General features: G+C 34.7%; 1 protein-coding gene across 4 annotated transcripts in view; it reads right to left on the reverse strand.

Moving 5' to 3' along the window:
* The window catches only part of NBEA (neurobeachin), a 452,410-nt gene that overhangs the window by 329,908 nt on the left and 97,779 nt on the right, over positions 1-24,723 (reverse strand). For all 4 annotated transcript variants that reach the window (XM_058019299.1, XM_058019300.1, XM_058019298.1 and 1 more), the window contains exons 7-12: positions 23,031-23,150; positions 18,618-18,764; positions 11,197-11,394; positions 10,663-10,796; positions 3,066-3,174; positions 387-539 (exon numbers count right to left, since the gene is read on the reverse strand). In XM_058019299.1, the coding sequence (XP_057875282.1) occupies positions 387-539; positions 3,066-3,174; positions 10,663-10,796; positions 11,197-11,394; positions 18,618-18,764; positions 23,031-23,150 (861 nt within the window). The remainder of the gene's footprint in view (positions 1-386; positions 540-3,065; positions 3,175-10,662; positions 10,797-11,196; positions 11,395-18,617; positions 18,765-23,030; positions 23,151-24,723) is intronic.

Below are 24,723 nucleotides of genomic sequence, written 5' to 3' on the forward strand. Positions count from 1 at the left end.
AGTTTGAATTAAAATAAGAATTTACATTAATGTGTAACAAAACACATTTTTTCTGCAATTAAAACCACAAAATTTTATGCTTAATTTGTAGGAAAACAATGTAATGCAATCACTGAAAAAGGTACTGGGTTTCTTGAAACAGTCTTTTCATAGAATCAGACAGAATCTTAGGCAATAATTTAACTGCTTTTATGAAAGTATAAAATACATTGGAGTATACAGTTAAGCAGTGTACAGACTTCATAATCTAAGATCATTGCTACTGCCATGCTTATAAAAAAAATCCAAAAGTTAAAAATCAAAAACCTAAGTAGAATATTATAAAAGAATACAGGTATTTATTTTTGTTGTAGGAGAGTCTTAACATTATGCCAGTGTACGATTACCTTTGCAGGGGTATGTATCCAAATAGCAGGATTGAAAAGGATGTGATCGCATAATTGCTTCAGTAGAGGTGCTCCATGAGATAATCCATCCAAATATTTTGCAAATGACAAAAATTGTTCCAGAACTGCTCTGGTTATATGAACTCTAGATGACTGGGGGAACATAATCAGAAAGAAAAAAGATAAATAAAAAAAAATGTTTTTTAATGTGATTACAGCAGAACTATGAAGCAGTATTTTCACCTAACTCATCATTACTACATACATTCAGCTTGCATGTTTTAATGAGATTGAATATGAAGGCAGTTTATAACAATATTAATGGTCTTTCTAATGGCTATATTTAACAGGCTAAAATGTCCATCAATAACTTTGTTTTTTTGGTATTTTACTTAGTTTGGTTTCTTTTCATTTTATTAGAGTCCAGTCAGGATTCTACATTTTACAGCACAATTCTTCAGAACTTCATCTGAAGTCCTTATCGCCTCTTAAATTGGTGTCTTACTGAAATTTGGTGTCTCGGTGCGTGAACACACATTATTAGGAGACTTGATTTTGTTTCCTTAAGTAGGTATTTGAAGGAGTTGGGCTCATAGTTTCCTCAAATTTCAGGATTCTTTCAGTTTCATAGCATATGCCATGCAATCACTGTTGAGACCTGCTCCTGTGTAGTAACGTGACCTGAGGACTTTGACAAACTTCTTTGTATACTAAATTAACATGAATAATAATAATAATAATATGAATAATAATAACATGAATAAATAGTAAAAAAACTCTAAAGATTTTTCTCCTTGCCTTCTCCACAAAATGTCAAGCACTGGAACAGGCTGCTCAGGGAAGCGGTGGAGTCACCATCCCAGAAATATTTCAAAGATGTGTTGATGTGGCACTGAGGGACAAAGTTTAGTGGTGGACTTGGCAGTGCTGTGTTAATAGCTGGACTCTATCTTAAAGGTCTTCTCTAACCTAAATGATTCTGTGATTCTATTTTTCAATTATTTTTAATGTTGTAAGTACAGTCTGGGAATATAGAGATTTATTATTTTTAGAACTGAAGTCTATTGTCAGTAATACAAGTTCAGCCTACATGCTGAATTTCCTTTGGCTTGTACATGAAAATTCACAATAAATAATGCGCAACTAATAAGAACAAAAATGCTGTTTGGAACTTCAAGTAAAAAAAACCAAAACTCTCTTCTCTGAAGTATTTGATTACATGCAAATAAACAACAGATACAACAGATAATTTAAAAATAATAAAATTGAGACTAGGAAAGGAAAGGATGTTTTCCCACCATGTGTGCCAACTGAATATAAGCATATATCGAAAGAAGAGAACAAATCCTTTCAAAGAACTGCAGCTAAGTAAATATAATGTAAAAAAACCACCCAGAAAGAAACATATGTTTTAAGAATTATGCTGTGATCAATAGAAATCTTTTAAATACTCACATGCCCAAGTCTAATGAACATAGCAGGTGTTAATTAGAAGAGCATGGAAACTTTTTTTTTTTAAAAATCATGTTGAACACTCTAAATCAATGTATTCCATGTGTATAAACCATAATGCTCTATTCAGGGGAAAGCCCTCCATGAAGGCTCACCAGCCTGCCTGTGTGTAACTCACCAAACCAAAGCCAACAGCTTTGTAAGTTCCTTCTAGTTATGGCACAAGAAAATGTAACCTTGGAAAAAACCAGCACCTTTGGCTAGTTCTTTGAAATTGTAAATCACACTTGCTTAGCAGTGAAAACAGAAGCACAGAAAATCTGCTTTTAGGTATTAAGTGAAGGCATTTCCCCAGCACAACGAACAAAGGGAACAGAATGAGAGGAACTACTTATCATTCTTCAAAATTCAGAACATTTTTGAAATGTGATATTATGATTCTTATCTTCTGTGTAAAAGATTGCTATGCTGACCACATGGTAATGAAAGTCCAGTAGCAGTCATGCAAGAATGTCAGAGTCATGAGCTTCAATCATGGGACCATCACTATTTTAGTATAGCTGACAGTAATTTGCTCTCAGATTATTTAGATTATTAAACCCCAGTAACAGGGTGTCAAGAGGCAGGGAGGCAGGTGATGTTCCTCAGACAACCGAACTGATCCTCAGGTTTGAGATAATGGCTCATCATGCCTAAAACCAAGCAAGTACAGGGAATGCCCCTTGCAGGGAATGCCCCACCAATTTTTTTCAGAAATTAAATTTTGTTACAGTTTTTTTTCTTCAAAACACAGGACAACTATTTTGACAATTTCAGAATTTTCACAGAAGATTAATTTAACTTTTATTAACATACACACACACAAAACCCCTCAGTTATGACATTTCTGCTTTGTACAAACTAGAAACAAGAGAACTTTCCTAAGCAAGTTTGGGGGGACAGAAAATGCAGAAATATAAATACATTAAAGTGATTCCCAAACAGATCTAAAGTAAAAACATAAATAAGAGAACAGAACCTCCTCAAGAAAATCGGTTCTTTGAATACTGGTATAGAAGATGGTGAGGAAGATGAAGAGTCTCCTGTTGACAACTTATAAAATATTTTTAATTTGCAATGTAAGTCACAAATATATTTTATTCCACCAGACACTTGAGCCAGGTGATTGAAAGTACCACAATGGCAACAGAAATACTAAGAAAAAAGATAAAAATCCTCCAAACATACCTTTTCAAGGAGATAGCCAATGACTAGAAAGCCTTTTCCACCAAGCATTTGTTCTTGCATGGCTACTGAACTCTTAAGAAGCTCAACCAAGAAAGCCAGTAGGGTAGCACTGCATGTAAAAAACAAGATTTTTTTCAGATTAAAAATGTTGCTTTCTCAATAATCATCAGCTATTAAGTGAATAGAAATAGGCTTAAGGTGGTGAACAAATCCTTAAAAGAACACAAATCTCATTTTTCCCATTGGAAAATTTCTCCAGTGATTTTTCACAAATAACAGTGGTAGGAGTGGGACTCCAGAGGCTACAAAGAAATCACCCAAGAGTCCATCCCAGCAGTAACTTTAAGTGAAGTGTTCAGAAAGTACAGGGAGGGAAAGTGTTCAGAAAAGGTTACATTATAGAAACATAAGATATATGAAAGACTTCAGGGGATGAAATTGGCAAGAAAGTGAAACTATGTTATAAAAACCAGCAGTGGAAACACATGACAGATCAATCCACCACAGGGAAAATAAATCATAATGGACCCTTGGGTGATGAGAATAAAACAAAAATACACTAATCTGTTGCTGAAAAATCAAGAAGAAAGGGAGAAAGAAAAAAGAAAAGTGACAGGAGGATAGTATATAAAATTACTTTTCAAATATCTCAAAAAGGTAGATGACAAAACGTACTGTAGTGCATATACAACACATACGTAAAATTATTGTCTTTTCTAAAAATTAAATAGATGTAACAGCTCCTAGCTGTACAGACAAGTGCCTGCACCTATGAAAAGTTCTCACACAGGTAGTAGGCACAGGTAAGAGTGAAAACTGTGGGTTTTGCAGGTATGAAAAAGGGACTTAAAGAAAATATCCAACCTGCATTTGATACATTTCAACTTTACGTACAGTATCCAGTCATCTAAAGGTTCACTTGCTCTTCAAATATAATCTTTTACTTTGAAATAAATGTTGAGTTTAGTTAATCCATGTCAGCACCAAAATTAATCAAAGTTCTGAGGAATACAAGATTTATTCTGTTTGTTGAGTAAGGCTGCCATGCAAAAGAATAGAGAGTAGCCAAAGTACATGCTGGGAACATGAAATAGTGCCTTGTCTTTCTTCATTGTTGAATGGTCATAATAATCCATCTAAAAATCACATACAGACTGCTCCACAGTGTCAGCAATAAAAGAACACAGATAATATCCATTTACAGTATACTCCAAAGCTTTTATCAAAACAGCCTTTCAAGCTGTCACATCAGCTTCAAACCAGATTATGTGCATCAATTTTTTCTCACCGCAACCAAAAGTTTCTACTGTATTTGTCATCTAAAATAAGAATCTAATCATTTTTACTGCATGAAAATCCATAAGCAGGTCACATTAAGTGTTGAAGATTTTAATTTAGATTTTTTTAAAAATTAAAGAGGTGAAAGAAAATTCCATTTAGATAGGTCATGCTTACTACCATCCTCTATGTGTAACCTTATGACTTACGACAAGCCATTATGCATAAACTCAAACAGCATACACCTTTGCAAAATTATAATTCAAATTACAATAGCAAATAATGTTAATATTATATTGAAGTGTTAAAAAATATTCTTAAAATGGATTTTAAAGATTTTTGTACCATATACAGCCTTAAGTTCATTTTCTATTATCAGAAGTACTTTGTCAAGAGCCTTTAAATTTATATCACAGTTTACTTGTTCATTCTATGAATTTAGATGTAAACTCATGGGCTAGTTATTCTTATCTCATATTAATACAATCTCTATACAACTGTTAGAAATTCTGATAGACACTGAATGTAAGTTGTAAGACACACTGACACCACAACAATAAAGATTTTTCCCTCTTTTGCTCTATTTGAGCACACATAAACTACAAGTCCACTCAGAACTCGTAAGTGACCAGTTTATACCTAACCATGCCACACACACAGAAACAGACAAGCTGGTTCTGTGTAAGAAAGACTGACTCAAAAAAAGTGTAGTAATTCAGATGTAGTCAGTGCCCAAATATAACTTTTTAGATATTAACCATCTTTATGCTGGCTATGCCTGAACAAATTAATCCTGCCTGCCCCACATTACCTCTGCACAGAGCTACCTTAGCTGCTACTGTAGAGTGATGACAGTGATTCTAGTTTCAGGAAAATGTATTAATTTAGGCAATGCCTTTGTGAATGAGCTATGCTTTCACTGAATTCCAAAATAGCTTTTAACAGCTATTGATCCAGACACATAAAGATACCTCAATCAGCTCTGCAGAGTCAGCTCAGGTCTGCAGGCAGTAACTCTAACTTCTAATCCTCCTGCATTATCCAAGATTGCCACCATAAATAATAGAGTTGACTGCAGTATATAGTAATTCAAATCTTGGGATAGCACACATGAATGCATCATTACACCTTCAAGCACATTAAAAAAATCCAAGTACCAGAGAATGCAGCAGTTACAGAGAACCATCTGTCAGGCACATAGAGCTGCAATGAAGTTTGAGATGAATCTTGTACAGAACCACATTATTGATAAAAATTAACATAATAATTGAATATAACTAGCAGTTTGCCCACATTATTATGCAGGAAATTAAGTAAGTAAAGAATCTGTAATATTTTAACTCATAGAAGAACTATAAAATCAAAATGGAAGGTTTTAAAATTCTCACTGCATGTACAGTACTGAAGATGATCACCCTACCTGATGATCAGAGATAGGCAGAAAACAGACTACATGCTGTCTGTGTAGTTGGGGCCTGTGTTTTGGGGTTTTTTTGGGGAAGGAGGTGGGGAATTGTATGTATTTATGGCTTGGGTTTTGTTTTGTGGACTTTTTCCCCTCAGAGAAGTTGCTTAGACTTAGGTGAAACTTTGTTTTTGGAGGAGGAGATGGGAATGAAAGTGCACTAAGAAACAGCTGCTGCACACAACAATGGTTTCACATGTAATGTTTTTCTCCTTACATATTATGCCAGAGAGCATCTGATCTGGTTGAATTCTCAAACTTTCCCAGCCTCTTCAAAACTTCTTTTCCCCCACAATTTCAGACTGACCTCAAGAAATGTGTATCTAGATATAAAAAATCCAAACTGAAGTAATGTATTTTTCACCTCAATATTGCATTCTAAGAATTTAATCTGCCTAATTTGGAGGACTGTATCCAGAACTTTCAACAACTTTTAGGGATACCCAATTTATTTTTTCACCTTGGCAGCTGAACGTAAATTAAACCTGAAGATTTGAAATATGAAAATATTTATCAGCAGAAACAGGTTGCCAAAATCATTCTTTTTAAAAGGTTGTTGTTGACAGAGGGAAAATAATATTAATTAGAAGATGAAGTTGAACAATTTTTCAAACAGGATTTAACAAACTTACAAGCAACTAACATGCATCAGATTGCTGCACAGTAATTGACATTACACATTAAACTTGCAAAATTCTGTGCACTGGCACACAAAATTTGTCTCCATTCTTTCCTACTTTTAACACCCCTAGATATAAAGGATACTTCAGCCCATTCCTACATCTCTTCTATATCATGCCCTTCCTAGAAGACATTAGTTTGACTGCAGTGGAGCCAAGATACAGATAGAAAGTGAAACTATATGTCAATCAACAGTAAATCAGAGAACTATGATAATTACTGAAAATACATCTAATTTCTGGGGAAAAAATCCAGTAGTTTTCCATTATTAAGCAGGAGAAAAAAAAAGGTGATAGACCAAAGCATGATGATGCAGAACCTCCAGTGTTTAGATACTGTTTAGAAGTACCTTAGGAGCCCGGAATTTGCACGCAGGATAAAAGTGAAATTTGCCTTGGCTTTTTGTTGCTGCAGTTCTTTTATTTTATTTTTAAACCACTACACAGATCATTTTCTCTAGAATCCTCATTCCCATGATAATTTTCTCTGTCACATTTGCCCTAATATAAGTTTAATCTTGGATCATGTATTACAAAGTTACCTGTACAAATTACCTTTACAAAAGGCACCTTTAACTAAGGTAGGCATGTTGCTTTGGAGATCTAAGTATGATTATTAATTACAGACAATTTAACTTGAAGAGTCTATATAAAAGAGAATAATACATGTATTTGTTTTGTCTGATTCTCTTTGGGAAAGAATCCTTTATAAAGATAAAAATCGTTTATTTGTATTTTCAGCTTCTCCAAAGTAATACAGAGAAATTGTATGAGCAACTCCATCACAGGTAATTAGTATGATAACTATTGAAAATTAATCATAGCATAAACAGATAAAGTAGTATTAAGGACAGTCATAAACCAACAATTAACGTTTCCATGAGCTACAGCTATGGCAGCTCTCTAAAGTGCTTCCCTAACTTCCAGTTTAAATTTTTTTTCTTTCTGTAAGAAAGAAGAAGAGAAAGGCGAAGGGATTTTTTTCTTATGCCTTTTCAGTTGCATATGGTGAAGCTAGTAAGACAACTAATCAGGTCTCATTCAAAAGCACAAGTCAGCTGAATAGGTCTTGTGTGAGAGAACTAGAGAAGCAAGTCACCTCTGCTTACAGGCAAAACATTTTGTGACACGGACTCCAGTAGTAAATTAGCCACCCTTAATAGTCCCTGGATCTTCTGGAGTCTGCAGAGGTACAGCATTTTAGTAGTTTACAACAGATTTCTACTACGTGTTGCAGTGGTTGGATTTTCATTATAAACCCGTGTGCAGGCAGACTGATTTGGCAAATCACATTCCAGCTGTCACAGTTTGGGAAAATTCAAGCAACTGATTTTATCTGAGCACAGCTAGGTCACACTAGTGATGTAGAGTTTTAGGTGCAATATCCAGCACTCTTCCCTTCAAAACAGAGAGGGAGAGAGTTGCCAGCACTCAACAGTGCAAATTCTGAATTTTACACTGGAGGCAGCAATGAACAGGAATCTTGGCTTTCCATGAGAGGCTCAAAGGCAAATGGAAAAACCTCAGGAAGGATTACTTCCAGACCTACTCTCAAATTTAAATACCTGAGCCAGCTGTGACAAGAAAATTATTGAAAGACAGGATGAGAGGACAGGTTAGGAACGTAGGACACCACATGGCATTCATCTTATTTGCTGTCATGAACTTCAAGATAAATTCAATTAAACTAGAGATTGAGAAAAATTATTGGAAACTTACAGATTTTTCATATTAAGCTAATAAATAAAATCAATCCATCAAACTAATTCCTGTCAAGTTGGGTTGTTTCTGTAGAAATCAATAGGAACCCTGCCTATTTCTTATCAAACTATAAATCTTTGAAAGTAGATACTCTGTTATACTTATCTTACTTATGAAATATAGATCATTTTGATAATTATTTATGTTTAGATGGTGAGGTTCTGGGTTTTGCTAATAAAACCCTTCTAATATTAAAAAAAATCCAAGCAAAAAATCAAATAATTGAAAACCCTGAGCTTTTTAAACAGTTTGCTATTTGCAGGAGAGAAAGAGGTGAGAAGGACTCAGAAAAGCAGTAGAACTGGGAAAGTTCTCTGTTGCTGTTACAGAGACATACCTGTACACAGACAGATATAACTCAGCATCAGATAGATAAGGAGAGACAATAATCTAATAAATAAGGGGGAACAAGGAAAGGACTCATTAAATGCACTGCTTCCCTTATTCCACTCCTCAAATGATCCTTTTCATGTAGAGCATTCATTCCCCATTAGCTCCTTTCTTTGATCCCAAAAATATTTTCTTCTTTTATTTGCCTACTTCCTTTTTCACTTCCAACATTATTTTTCTTAATACTTATATCTTATTAAATAACATATGAGAAAATAATGCACAGACACCAAAACCTACAAACACATAAATTACATCTCAGCAAACAGCCATTTGCTTAAACTTTTTTTCAATATGTTCTGGAGTTACAATCACATCCTCTTGCATTATGCATTTGTACAATCATATAGCACAATGAATTACAGATCTCTTTTTAGAATATAATCTAATTATAGAAGAAATTCATTGACTTATTAAAGACCAAATTTTTTTCTACTTACAGTTCAACTAACTCCAGAAATGTTCTGCACATTTGCAATTGAACACTATGAATGTTCTCACTCACTGGGTAGACCACACACTTGGGAAGAATTAGTCTTTATCTCAACTTCTAAAACTTACACTACATTCGTTCTTCATTTTTAAACAGATCTAGTTATTGCTTTGTCACCTATTACAGAATCAGCTCCTTAATGAATTTAACATACATTTTATTCCTCTGTGGAGATACATACACACATAACCTTCCTTAAACAAGAATAAAGCATTTCAGTCTTCTGCTTTGCCAGTAAATAAAAACATATGGTGATGTTTTTTCCCAAGCTTATTTCAAATGAAGCATTTCTTTTTTTATTTCCCTTACTTTACAATGCTTCAATGCAAAGTACATCCTGCAAAAGAGACTTAAATATTCCAGTATTACAGTTGGTTACAGTAACCAATACACAACCACTTTTCTGTCTTCTAAAATTGTTGGCAATTTTAGTATTAGTTAATTTTTTTTCAGTTAAGTATTTTTAACTGAACTATCTAATGCAATAATAAACATCCATATTTTATTAAAATTATTATAAGCAGGAAATATTATAAGCAGGAAAATAAGTTGCATGCTCAGCATTACGCACCTGTTTTGTCACCTAATCCAAATAGAAAAGCCAGTTTATTTTGTCCCTAAACATTGCTTTCTAGCAAGCTTTAGTTACAAACAATCTTCCAGGGAAACACCATACCAGTTGTTCAGCATTATCCTTTCAGATTTGTTACCCTCAAAGATTTAGGCCAATCATTCTTCTGGAGAAGTTTAGCTATCCTGTGCTGCAGGAGAGGTGCCTGCTGTAACAAGCACGTGGCAAGAGATCTTGTAAAAATAACCACAGCTGAGTTGATGTTGAGAAAAGAGTCACCGTGCCAGGAGATATTTGAAAGACGTGCAGATGTGGTATTTAGGGATGTGGCTGAGTGGTGGACTTTGCAGTCCTAGGTGAATGGTTGGACTCCATCATCTTAGAGGTCTTTTCCTAAAAGATTCTATGACTCTAAGTAGCATGGATATTAACAAACTCCTAGGTAGTCTTTTTCAACATCTGTTTTTAACATCTGTGAAGACTTTTTGTCTTCTTAGATGTGTCTTCCATAGCACCAGAGGAGAAACTTCATAGGTCCCAGTTTAAAATTCTCTTGTTATGTCCCCAGTCACTATTGCAATTGTAATATGGTCACAAAATGCCTGCTCATAGCTTTATGACTTTCTGACCACATATTAAATAATTTTTGAATGCTATGAAGTATGAATTCAAATGACACAGACTTTGAGAAGGTAAACAACATTGCATTTAAGGAAAAGCATATTGAGTTCTTTTAGTAGTTGGGTGAACTGTTGCAAAACTATTCTTAAAGACTCTAGAGTGATTTGAATTCATTACTTAATTGTATCAGTTTTGTACAGTAAACAATTTTTTTAAAATTATACTTTTAAAAGAAACAAGGGTAAAAGGTAAAAAAATTAGAGAACATGCCCACAAAAAAAAAAGGAAAACATTTTGTAAGCTTAATTTTGTTTCAGTCTTGGTTAAAAGAGGCTTACCAAACTGTTGTTTCCACCTGACTGTCGTGCAGCTGTCGATTGTCTAGCTGGGCAAAGAGGGGAAAAAGAACCTGGATCCCTCCAATGGAATGAATTGCGCTGTGAATGGAGTGGGTTACAATAGCTTTCACATCCTAAAGACATAAAATAAAGGAAAAGCTACAATTAATCTCAATTTTAAAGGACAGTTAAAAACATAATTCTGCACCACTTCAACACCAAATTGAGTGCAGACTTTTAAAAATTTTGTTTCAATACTTATACTTCAATTATAATGACTACACTTAAAAGCAAACATTAAACAGAAAATTTTCAGTAACATGACAAACTGTGCCTTATAGTAGGAAGTCTGTATTTCTTATGGAATATTTTTTTCCTTGCTTTAGAAAGGGAGCAAAGAAAGAACAGTTCAAGTGAAAGTTATATTAAAAGCTGACAGAGCACAAAAGAACAATCTCTGTACACTAGCAGACAAATCCTCTGTGTGATGTTCAGCCAAGAGTAATCACAGAACATCAGCCTAGCAGCACCAACCTGAAGCATGAGAGCATGGGGGGAGTGTACAAAAATGGAAGGATTCTCCTTTGGTGAGGATTCAAGGCATAGCTGAGCATCAGTGGCCTTTGCATTATAGGTAAAAGCGATGCTGCTGGCGAGTTTCCCATCATACAGCACTTGTTTATGGTGCTCGGCCAGATGAATGTCACTCTCGGATTTAAACTTGAATGTGCTCTGAAAAAGACCCAAAAGTTTTACAAAGTAATTAATTTAGACAAATTCCTTGCCACAAAAGATGCAAAAACTACATTGGACTTGAGAGAGAATAAATAAACTACTAAACTTTGCTTGCATTTACCAGTAGTCTAATGCTACTGAACAATGAGATAGATTTGTTTCTCTTTAGTCTACATCACATCAATGTGTCAACACATTATTTGGTATTTTACATATTATCTCTCTTTTTAGCATCAGTGTTTACAAGCTTCAGAAGTAACTATCTTAAAAAAACACACACTAACCATAAATATGTTAAAATAAAATTTAAGCAAAAAACACACTAAAAATAAAGAACAAATTAAATGTGCTGCATTTAAGTTCATATGAGCTCACTCAAATTAGAATATAAAATGCTATACTATGTTGATTAGAGGAATAGTTGTTTTTGAACAATATTAAAAGCCATGCTTAATTAACAGTCAGGAGTATACTCAAATGAGTCACTTAAAATCCAAAATAAATCATAAATGCCACATTTTACATTAATTTTTTGCAAATTCAGAGCTTTTCCAAGGAAGACTGAAAATGAACATATCATGATTCATATCTGATCTAAAATTAAGTTTTTTGGCAACACTGAAAAATCAACAAAGCACAAGAAGATAGATTTCTGTCTTTCTGCAAAGCACGGTAAGATCTACTTGGCATATAACAATTGCATATAACAATCATTTAACAGTGGCAAAAAAACAATTAATTAGTAGTAACACAGTACAGTGCTGTATTGATACAAGGAAAGCAAATTTATTAGAAATGACCACCATTTTATTGCAAATGAAGATACAAATATATATACATGTGCGTGTGTGTAAATATATACATATATAAAATGTTACTGCTAAAATATTTTCTGAGTCTAAAATAATTCATTTCTGAGATTATACATTAATCATTTCCCTTGCTTTCACTGCGCATAGTGATCACAATTCTCTTTATCCCTTTGGTCCTACCAAACATCTCCTTTCTCCTTCTCCCACAATTTCCTCTTTCTCTGAAGCTACTGGAAGTATCAGCACTGGGGTTTTTGTTATCCATGCCAGAATTAAAACAGGCAACTTATAAGCTATTGGCTTCTCTTTCCAAACAAATCAGATTCATACCATTGATGTAACCCCATAAACCCCATCCAGCCTTTTCAGAGCTCTCAGGGCTGCTGGAAACCCTGAAAAAAATTATTTTGATTACAGCAAAACAGTGGGAAAGCCCATCTGCTCAAGTGACTGACAGCAATAAAAGGTCTGCTGACTGCACCCCTGTGTATGTGGGCCAGAAGCTGAGCAGGCCGGCCACCTGACTGGAGCTGCTGGAGAGCTCTTGGAGCACATTTGTCTCAACCTTGCACTGTCCCAGCCTCGGTGATGTCTGGGAGAAGGGAGGCTGCAATGCTGAAAAGGTACCAGACACAGGCCCCATAACAGAAACCACAACCAGGAAGGGCAAATGCATGTAAATGGCAAATTCATGTAAATGGCAAATCTGTGGTTCAGTCTGCATTTGACAATGAAGGGTAGCATCTTCAGCTGCACTAGGAAGGATGCTGCCAGTAGGTGGAGGAAGGTGTTGCTTCCCTTCTACTTAGTATTGGTGAGGCCACACCTGGAGTTCTGGGCTCTCACAGGGAGCCAGGCACTTACTGGAGAGAATGCAATGAATGGTTACTAAACACAGAAGGATTGAAGCATCTCTCATATGAGGAAAGGCTCTCTCATATGAGAGATTTCAGACTCTTCAAACTGCAGAAAAGAAGCAGCAGAAGGGATTTCATATATAAATAACAGAAAGGAGGTCTAAAAGGAGATGGAGTCAGACTCTTCTCAGTGGTGCCCAGTGGTATGACACAAGTCAGTGGGCAAACCTGGAACAAAGAAGGCTCCCTCTGAACATTAGAAAACACTTTTTCACTGAGAAGCTGCCCAGCAAGGTGACAGAGTATCTGTCTCGGGATTTATTTAAAAATTGCCAGGAGATAGTCCCAGGCAACTGGATCTAGGGGACCTTTATTGAGCAGGGAGGACCAGAGGACCTCCAGGTTCCAGTTGCTTCCTATATCTTCAGCCACTCTGTGATTTGTATTTGGGTTAAGAGTCTGTTTTGTAGGGAAACTCCCAGTGGTCCCCACTTATTACCCTGTTCAAACTGCAAAGCTGTTTAGAACCAGAGACTTCTTTCAGGCTGAAACTCAAATATCCTGCAATTGGCGATATTCATTCAGCCCAAAGGATCAGACTACAACCAATCCAAAGCAAAAGCACCAATATAACACACTGTGAGTATTCAGTCCTCAGCACTAAATTATTTAATCCAGAAATATGTTCCTGTTGTGCTACACTACTTACTGAAGTAGAAATTCCCAAAGAAATAATATTATGCTCAGAACATGAGAGCTGGCTCTCTGTTGATATGGCTGCCTAGATCTCACATATCAGGAAATGACTGCTACAGATTACAGATTTGTCCTGTGGAAGGTAGCATTTCACCTCAGAGGGCATTTTAACTATAAATAGAAATCTTTGTGCACTTTCTGCAGAGGAAAAACAATTTAGTCATTTCACTGATTTCCAAAGACATCTACAACATGCTTGTTCTATATTTTAAGGTTTTACCACATGAAAACACTTATTACCCTGAACATCTTCCATGCCTCTCAGCTTTTTCAGATTCCAAAGCTCATACATGGAGTTTTTCATAAATTTGCTGTTTAAATAAATCAAGGTGTTTCAAAACAAAATCTTACCATTTCATTACCATGAAATCTTGCAGCGTTCTAAACCAGTTAGGTTAAATCAATTTTATACACAAATTTTGACATTTTTCTACCTCCTCATTGGCAGTGTTTAATATGCTGCAAGAATTTGAGATCACTATTTGAAAGTCAGACACAAGTTTTGAATCAACATTATACTGCCTCACACATTTAGCAGAAAAAACAATTAAAGAAATATTCTGTCATCATCTAACAAAAGTGATCATAAATTGGAAATTCTGGTCCCCTAATCTATAAGATTATTGTAACAGAATGTAAAGAGAGGTTACAAATTCTGATATATGATACCACTTTATTACTAGCATTGATCCATAAGAAAAGAAATTCAGTATATGCATACTGTACTGGGGACTTGGGAAAATACATCCACAGGATGGTAGTAGAGGCTGTTGTGCATATGCAACTCTGAGGTCTGGCACATGTAGTGTGAAGGCATCAAGACAGAAAGAAAGAGCCATGGATTTTAAAAATTATATATAAGGTAAAACTACACATATAGGATCCATATAAAGTATGTTTGTGGCTCCTACTGGAATAGGAAGTAACAGAGAGAGATGAGCATTACTCCAGCACTGTATTCTCCAGTAAAATAATCTGTGCTTGATCAGGAACTGCTTGAGTACCAGCAGCTCTCCCCCTTCCTTTAGCAGCAAGACTGCAGCTTTTTTTATTTACTATTCACTACACATTGCCCTTGTAGGTTCAGCAATTGTGCATAAAATATTTTCTTGTACTATATAATTGGTTTAAGCAAATCTGAATTTTTTGGTGCTGTTTTGTGTCGGTGTTCATGAATTACTGTATTCTTACTCCAACCTTATGTGACAAAAAGATCATTATTGCAGCGCTGATCAAAAACAAACTCAGAAGCAACATATGGAACAATCTGATAACTCGCTTTAAAATGCCTATGGGAGGGCTAGGAGGAGTGGCACAGGTTTGACAGGGCTATTAGAACAGGGCTTTGAGAAACATCCCTTTATAAATAGCAGCAAACACTGGTATCAGATGCATCTCTTCCTCTCACATTACCTCCCCTGCCCCTCCATTCTGTTTATCAGCCCCTCGGGATCCCAGCACAGACAGACTCTCCCCTCCTTGCTGCCTCGGAACAGGGATGGGCAGCAGGGAAAGCACAGTGAGAGCAAGGATGCTCCTCTCATTTCCTTTTTCTTTCTTCAGTCTCCAAAAACTGCAAGGATCCATAGAGTATGTAAAAGTCCTGTTAGCAATGGTAATGCTCAAAATGAGTGTGCTTTATTAAAGATAAAACCTAGGTATGCAAATATTGAATCGTAATATGTTTCTACTAAAAATAGTTTCAAATTCCAAGATATATTATGGATTAACTTGGGAAGACTTAATGGGGAAGAAACAAATCATATAGTTCTATTGCCAGTGTATTTCCTCTCTTCCCCTTAAACATTTGATTATGAGTAATTTCTTTGCAATAGCTACTCAGAGTGTCAGTTTCTCATCACTGCTTTTCACACAATGTAACCTTTTCTTTTTTAAAGAAAGTCTTTTGCTACAAGTGAAAATGTAGTATTTCAAACTAAAACATCCATTTGCTTAACAAATAAATTTTTATATTAGGGCATGCTGGTTATAACAAAATGCACTCATAAGAACACGCTGAGCAAGATCAGCATGGAAGGACTATGAACTGTTTCTGTGTTACTGTCCTCTGTACAAGCATGTCACGTGCAATAAATAGTATGAACATTATATATAAATATACAACTATTTGATACACATAATAAGTAAGACTTATTTTAATGACTTCTCTAGTCAGTCCTAAGACCTGCTGCTTCTACCTGCACCACAGAACAGGAGTGGGACAAGGTGCAACAGATTAATTTATATCTGTAGATCAAGCTCTCACTTTTCCTGAACTTTGTGGCTTTGGTGTCATCCACAACATTATTTACTCTGTATATTAACAGATATGTGCAAACTGTCCTGTATGCATTATTATTATTATTATGCAGATTTCTCTGTTTTCCAGAGGTTTTAATGGCAGTCATGGTAGACTAGGGGCATTATGAATGATTGTGAGGGGAGCTGAATGAGAGGCAAAAGCATAGTCCCCTCTCATGAGCAAAGTAGGTAGAGGAATGGTCACTTCCCTTAAAGAATCAGATTCTCAGATATAATGGACTAAAGTATGAATTTTAAATCAAAGGAACTGCCATATACTGTATTAGAAAGGAAAAAAAGATCTGTATGAAGATATTTTCAAAAAAATCTCAACTATTTTGAATAATCCTTCTTTGGCAGAAAAGTTTGGCACAACTGGAGTTTACAATTGACCTAGGGTCTTTTTAGGAAGGGTTGAACTGTTGATTTTCCCCATACACTAAGAGTACTAACAATTAGAATGAATAGGAAATGTAGTGAACTACTTAAGAAAAGTTTTGGAAAGGCCAGTTTGCATCAGCAAGTTGAGTAAGAGCAAGAACATGATCTCTAATATTCAGGAAAACAAGCTATATGTCAATTGAGGCTCCCTTAGACTATTAAATCCCATCTAAAGTATTCTGAACTGGGGCACCTTTGCACCAGCACAGAATCTGAAAGGATTTACAGAAATAACCTTAAATGAGAAGCGAAACAGGCAGGCTTTGAGTGAAAGCTAGAGTTGGTGCCCTGAAATCTCTAAACTACAAGACATGGTTCCCTTTCCGATTGTGATTAGATCTTGTGTTGGAAAAGGGTCAAAAAAGTCTTCTGTTTTGTCTTATTTTGGGGGAATAAGAAAGTCAAAGAAATGAATGTTATTTCCAAGGTACTGCTGTGGGAGCCTGTTCTTTTTAACTGGTGTTAAATAATAAAATATATATCCATATTTTTAGACAAGGAAGAAAATTCCTTCAGAGAGCAAGGGGGCATTAACTGTTCTGTGTACATAACCCAAATCCAAAACCATGACACAATGAAAGAAGAATTTCAGCAAAATATTAAATATAGATGACATTTAAAAAAAAAAAATCACTAAGAAGTTACATGTGTGCAGAAAAGCAGTTTAAGGGAAGCCTATGAATCAAGTAGGGCAATTTGACAACTGAAATAGGGTTAGAGCAGTAACTATTGAAAATGTCATTTGGCATGAAAGCTCATATCCTTATCAATCCCTTCAACAATCAGAAAATATTACATAATAATTTGCACTTCTTAAAACACATGAAAGACTAATTCCTGTTTGATATCACTCCAGTATGTTTCTGCATACTGGAATCCTTTATTAATTGAAGAAATTCATAAAGGTTCCTACATTTGTTATTAAGTATAAGATTACAATTTCTTTTGTATGACCAAAAAATATTTGCCTAAAAAATAGTGTATAAAGTTTGGAATAAAATACTCTTTGCTAGCACAGATGATGGACTTTTCATAACTGACTTAATATTTTTAGTTTCAAAAACTGTCATAAACTATTGGCAATAGACCACTACTTCTCCAAGTAATCCTGATATTCATGTGCTTATTCACCCTACACAGATACATACCATAAAAGATATTTCCATCTGCTTCTGTCATTCAAGTGCTAGCTGTAATCAAATGATGAAGAGCATGCATTTTCCACACACAAAATTAGTACTATTATAATCTAAATGTTAATTTTTACTTACGGCTTTTAAAAATTTTTATTTTCAGAGTATATGATACATATTGAAAAACTGAAAGACTACTTTGGATGAAACCACAAATTTCAAAAACTAGAAAAAAGAAAACTTGGGAATACCCGATAGTATAAACTGAAATTCATTACTGTTTACCTAGGGTTAGATGAATTTTCAAGTATTATCTACAAAGGCATTTCTGCAGATTTCTGTGAAGTATCTGTGTTCTTGATGAAATAATACAATATAAAACCATTCCAAGACACATATCTGACCAGAGATCCAAGTTTATGCATGCATCATTAATTTGTCCAATCTTCCCCTCAATGTCAGTGACAAAGCATGACTAAAAAGAAAGCTCAACTTTTACCTTAACAGGACTGTGTGAAACCGTGCATTTGAACAAAATTGTTTTATTATGCCTTGTTGAATGTTAATCTGCTTTAACTCAAGATTTTAAACACGAACAGTAGAGAAGAAAGTTATTTCTCTGCTATTTAGTGCATCAAATACAAAATTTCTCTAATCTGATTATGACTCAAAGTAATTAATTTCCCATACAAACATATTTCAGCTATTTTTTAAACAAAACTTTAGTCTTTCAAAAAGATGGTAGAAAATTAGGGTTAGTTAGGATACTTGAAAAAATAGTCTTATGTTGCTGAAAGTAAATCACATTAAAAAATTCTACGTGATTCTATAAGGAATATTCACATGCTTCACATATCTTCCAACTATATCTCTCAATCATTTTATTTTTCCAGTTTTATGCTTTTAAAATCCGGTATTACCTTATATCCAGGTCCTAACTGATGTATTGCAAAAATCTGTGCTGGGTTGAGTGCTTCAGTGAACACATATACTGCTCCAAGCTGGCCACAGAACACTCTATTTGCATCAGCAGTCTCCGAAGATCCAAGAAAACATTTATCATAGCTCTGTATCAGAAAGAGGCAGTTAATAAAGAAATAATATTAATGCACAGCTACTAAAGCCACAAATAAAGGGAGACTGGAATTAAAAAGATAAACTGACTATTAACAATTCTTTATTACTACCCTGTGGTGAATAACTTAATTTTGAATACTGTAGCATTAACTGTTTTAGAGGTCCTTATGACTGGCTGCTAGGATTTGTTTTCTATTAATTGGTAAACATACAAGACAGAAAATGAGAATAGTACATTCAAGCACAAAATAATCCCTCCTATTGCCTTCTAGGAACGTGACACACTTGAACTTCCTCTGAGTAATTGTACACAGAGCTCCTACTGCTAATACACAAGAACACATGCTGGAACACCTTCTTTCACTGCAGTGCCAATAGAGTTAAACACCTCTAAAAGGCAAAAAGGAAACAAATAGAGATTTTCTAATTTGCAGGGGTTGCATATTTTCCCTCTCTGACCACAGCCTATTATGATCTGGTTTGACCTTAAATCCTCTTCTGTCTTATTCTATACACAAAAGGGTTGTTATTTTCCATTCTTTCTTCCAAAAATTATCCCTCCCTTCTGCTGTTAACTATCCCTGTCTGTCCATATCACACTATTTCAGATTAGGAGTGATTTTTCTGTGGCTATTTTGCAAGGATTTGGTGAAGTTTTCAGGTGCTTTCAAAAAACCTGTCTAGAACAAAGACCTGAGAGACCAGAAAACATGATGCAGCAAAAAAAGGACAACAGGAAGAACCTCAAGGATCTTTGAAAGTTATTCTCTCAGCTTCCTTGAGTCATAGGTGTTTTATTGAACAGGAACAAGGGTCTGACATCACTTTTTCAGCTGAGCCAACAGAACCTGCATTAGCAAACTTGCTTTTTCATCTGGCTTAACTGCTGAGTTTTACCTTGAGGAAAACTTTTGTCAGTTTAGAGAACAAACTAAAATACGGTGAACTGTAACAGCAACTGGTCTAGGAGGATAGGCTGTTAACAAGGAAAAGGGGGCTCAGGTGTAAGGACAGACGAAGATCTGGAGCTCAGCTTTAAAAACAGGTGAGGGAAGAAGTATCCAGGATTTTGTCTACCATTATCCTCCTTTGATTTACCTCTTTTATTTTTTACCCCTCGGAATTTCTATTGTTTTAAGCAATTTTGACAAAATTTTAAAACTTCTGGCAAAACCTCTACATGAAAATTGATTCACGAAGTCATATTCAGGATGTACAGTGCAAAAGATGAGTTAAACAGATTCCTTTGACTCCCGGTAAACCTAATGGCAAAATTTAAAAAAAAAATTCAGTTACTTTATTCAAGTCCTGCTTAGCCTTGAAGGCTTTCATGACACTGTGCCATTACTGTCAGAAAGTGTTACATCAATTAATGTTGAGCAATTGCCCTTTTCAATGGTTATTTGAGGAACTTGTCAGAGATACTGATGCCACATTTTTCCTAGTTGATACTTAAATATTCTGAGACTACATTCCTGCTCATTTTAAGGGTATTTTCCTAGATTCCTCTAGTGACCATTAATTGTACAACAATTATTGTAGCTCTCAACAGATTCTGAGTTTTAATTATGGTTAAGATCTAGGCTTGTTAGCCTCTAGTAATTTCCTTTTCTTTTTTTCATTCTTCCCAGTTTACACTTTCCCATTTCTGGCACTTCATTCTTGATTAGGTGTTTCCATTATTTTTAATTGGAGGGGAGGGATAACTCCTGATTTCCAGGTAATTTTATCCATTTCTGTTCCAGATGCCAAGCAATCTGTAAGCATGAGTTATACCTTGCCATGCATGTCACTTCACCTTTTTGCCATAATCTCTAACTATATTTACCCCTTGGAATATAAGCTCAATGAGTCCTTTATCACTAGCCATGGTATGTTGTATAGGACATGAAAACAATAAAGATTGGCACTAATATGATTTAATATTTCATTAAATAGTAGTAATGAATTCAGAGCCAATAATGGCTATATAAAAACAAAGAATGAGCAACATTCAAAATAGAAACAGCTAACACAAAAATGTTTATAATGTCTTCCCCTTTTTCATCTGAAGTTGTATCTCCCCTCTAACATTTGGGTGAAGCATACTGCAAATATTTAATACATGGAGGCTCAATAAAATGAAAACAGTTCTCTTAATTCAATATATATTTGTGAAGACTGCAGATCTGAACCTGTAATGAGTACATCACGTAACATCCTATATCTGCCTGGCCACATTACAGAAATAGTTAAGAACCCACTAAATTCATGGCCTTGTATAAATAAGAATAAATTCTAAGAAATACTAAAAAAATAATTTAAAACTAATTAATAGATAAGCTTTTTTTTTAGAGTTTCACTGTTTTTTTCCCCCTCTATCTTTCCTTCCATATCTCCCAGGCTACATATGAAAATGGTAGACTGAAGTTTTCTACACTTCTTGCTTGGATACAAGAGGTAAATTTCAGATTTTTTCTGAAAAAGCCCTCACAAAAACATTAGAGAATGGTAATGCAAAATCAGTCTGGGTAAAAAAATGAAATAAATTTGCAATCTCTGCCAAGACAAAACTTATGCTTAAAAAATTATATTAAATTCAGTTCCTTAATGTTAAACTCAATAATGTAAATGTAATGAATGTTTTACTAGTCTAAAAATATGTTTAATCATAATACTTATTGTTCAGTGGTAGATTTGACACAGTGAGCAAATGAAAAATCTTGTCATCAGTACATTTAGCAATTTTAACACTACATCTTGATTATATTACAATATTCATCCATAAAAAAGACTGAACAGTCAGATGCACTTAGTCAATATGCAGCTCCTGACCCCTTCTGTTTTCAGAACTTGTACTGTTAAATCTATCAGTGTAAACTACATAAATACTTATGCTCAATGTGGGATATAAAGAAAGAAAAATTATTGCCTGATTTACATAGTGTTTGCTTTTCCTCCAACACCATTATGGTAAAGTAATATACTGACATCTTCCAGGAGACTAAAATTATATCCAAGTGTAAGGGTATGAAGGTAGATGTTAATAAATGACCTGGATAAATTGCTCAAGACTTTTCAAGGGAATATTCTAACAATTCAAAGAAATTCTAATATAGTTAAAACAAGAGCTTCTCTTCCTAGGTAATGTAAAATAGTAAGAAGCCTACGTACACACTCCTCTATTTTCCTTTACGTATTTTACGCATTTGCATTCACATAACTTTCCTGAATTTCTTGATCTTTTTATTCTACTTCCTACTATTAACAGAACAGATTTTTGTTATTAAAAATACATAGCTAATGATAACTAGTGTCTTCCATAGCTTAGACTGTTATCCAGTGGAAAAAATAAAAACCTTAGCACATACTTAAGACTTAAATAATCTAAATCTTGGCAAACCAATTTCACCTTAAGAAAAAATAGTACTTTTTTTTGCATGAGAAAGTAGAAAATAATTCCGCGAAGAAAATAGAAGTTGCAGAAGCAGCTCCTTTTGCTAAGCATTTGTCATTAAGGATTACTGATCCCCACACCATATAACCAATAATCCAGACCAGATCCTCTGAGACCTCAGCTGGCTTTTCAGTCATCGCATTTCACCTATCATGGAAATTTTTCTCTTACCAAGGAGAAACCAAGCTCTGCACAAACTGAATGGCTAGCCTTTTCTTGCAAGTCAAAATGCTTCCAAAAAACCCAAAAGAATGGAAATCAGAAACTTTGGAAGGCAGAGCTCTCCTACTTTAATTAACATGTAATATTTAAGCTCTCCCTTTCAAATCCTATTTTGCCTCTAGAATTTAGCAAAAGACAGTTCATTTCCCTAAGGCTTCTTTATCCCTTATAGTAGTCAGAAAGAAATAAGAACTATATTATAAATAAAAAATAACAAAAGCGTAGTAAGTTGATGAACCAAGAACCTCTGAAATTCTATGACAGATTTAGCTGAAGGCAAAGCACAAGAAAATAATTTTGTCTGCCTTCCACAGCCAGAACTTTGAGCCAGAAAGAGCAATATTTGCCTCTTCATTAGGTCCAGGCTCTCAAATATTCCAAAGTCAAAGGTACAGAAAAAGAGAACATGTATACACAAACTCAAAAGTCAATAATATTACATTTTAATAAGCAGATGAATAAGAATGAATAAAAAAGACACTTAAAAAAGAAAATCTGCAAATATCTTGAGGGGAAAAAAAGGCAACACTTTTTTTTTTCTTTTTGAATTAACCATAAAACAAAAAGTGATGAGAAAGGAAAACCAATAAAATCTTACATCATTCGTGTTAACATGCCAGGCCATGTCACCATAGGATACCAGCTGACCGTTCACGTAGCAGCGTATTTCACTGTTCCTCCACCGGTTGTAGATGTGAACAATGCTTATCATGTACCACTGGAAAGACATGAAAAGTCAGTACACAGGGGCAGGTTTTGTGCTATAATACAAAGTTAATGAACGGCATAAAGAAAGGGTGACCAGTCTCATAAATTTACACAAAAAGATGAGTCCTTCCAAACACGTAAAATTAAAATTCAAGTCATTGGGACTTCAAGTCCAGTCAATAGAACTATGCCTAAATGCAATGATGTACTTACCTGCTTTCTTTTATGCTATTAGAGGCAAAAATGCACACATACAATTTAATTTCAACAGTGCAATTTAATTTCAACGCTGTTCTGTAAAAACACAGCTGAGTTCTGATAGGAAATCCAGAGCTATGTGCTCTTACCTTAACAAATTCATATCACACAACCTCTGTCTTTGCATCACAGCAAAAATTTCTGTCTATCAGAAATTATTAAATAAACAGAAAAAAATCCCAATAGCAAATTTTACAGCCCAGGTTAAGACATCATCCTGATTGTTTGCTTTGATATTTTTCCTCTCTTCTTTACCATTCCAGCAATTTTTGGACAACTGTCATATCATTAAAAATGCATTAAATAGTCAAACAGAGAAGGCACCATAATTTAGAGCTTCCACTTACTACTATGGTGATCTTTCCCATAATTTGTTTAACTGGAATCATGATGTCCATGACAAATAAATTCAAGAAGAACTCTGGAATCTTCTTGCTTAGATACATTTGAAACATAACTGGAAAAAATCCAAAGCAACTTTATCTAAGAGTCCCTTCTGCAAGCAGGGGGAGAGACCAGATGGTCTCAACACATCCCTTTCAACCTAAATGACTCCGTGAAAATGTCACCTTGTCTTAAAAATAGCCTTTTGTATTCCAATAATTTGGAATAATAAATGATTTTTTCATCATCATCCATTTTTTGTATCTTTTTCAATTATTACATTTTGATTTCCATGTTCAGATAAGTCCCTTTTCTCCAAAGTAGAGAACTTCTGCAACCCTTGGGGCTAGTTGATTCTCTTCCTGAGCTGGGGTAAGTAGACAGAGAGCTTACTAACATAAAAATTTGTCTCTCTGTCAGAGAAAATAAAAGTAGATGCTTTCACATGTTGATTTTTAAATTAGACAAAGCACAAAGTTACAAACAAAACAGCATGCAGCAAAACACATTTTGACAATAAGCATTACAGTAGTTGTCAAATTGAGCTGTATTCTCTTACAAGTGTATAATAGCTACAGAGATGAGAACACATATTTTTACACATCTGTTTCCAGGTATTAAAAAATACTTTTTCATTTTTTCCTCCTTTAAACATACAACTAACAGAAGGTAGAAAAATGATGCTGATCATACAACAATACTTTTAAGCATCTCATTTCTTGGCTTTCCAAGCAAATAGATTTATTGGGCAATGCTGGAATAAAGAAGTACTGTTCCAGCTTTGGCTTCTGAAGTCATGTATGGAAACTTCTGTTCTTTTTTTCAAAGAACTATGAAAAAAGTAATTTTTGTGATTCGCTGTCATCCTCAAAGACATCCCCCAAAAAACATAACTCTTTTGTCTGTGATTTTTCTTTCAAAAGGCTTTAAAACCATTTCTG

This window comes from Melospiza georgiana, chromosome 2 (assembly GCF_028018845.1).
Source record: "Melospiza georgiana isolate bMelGeo1 chromosome 2, bMelGeo1.pri, whole genome shotgun sequence".
NCBI classification, from domain to species: domain Eukaryota; kingdom Metazoa; phylum Chordata; class Aves; order Passeriformes; family Passerellidae; genus Melospiza; species Melospiza georgiana.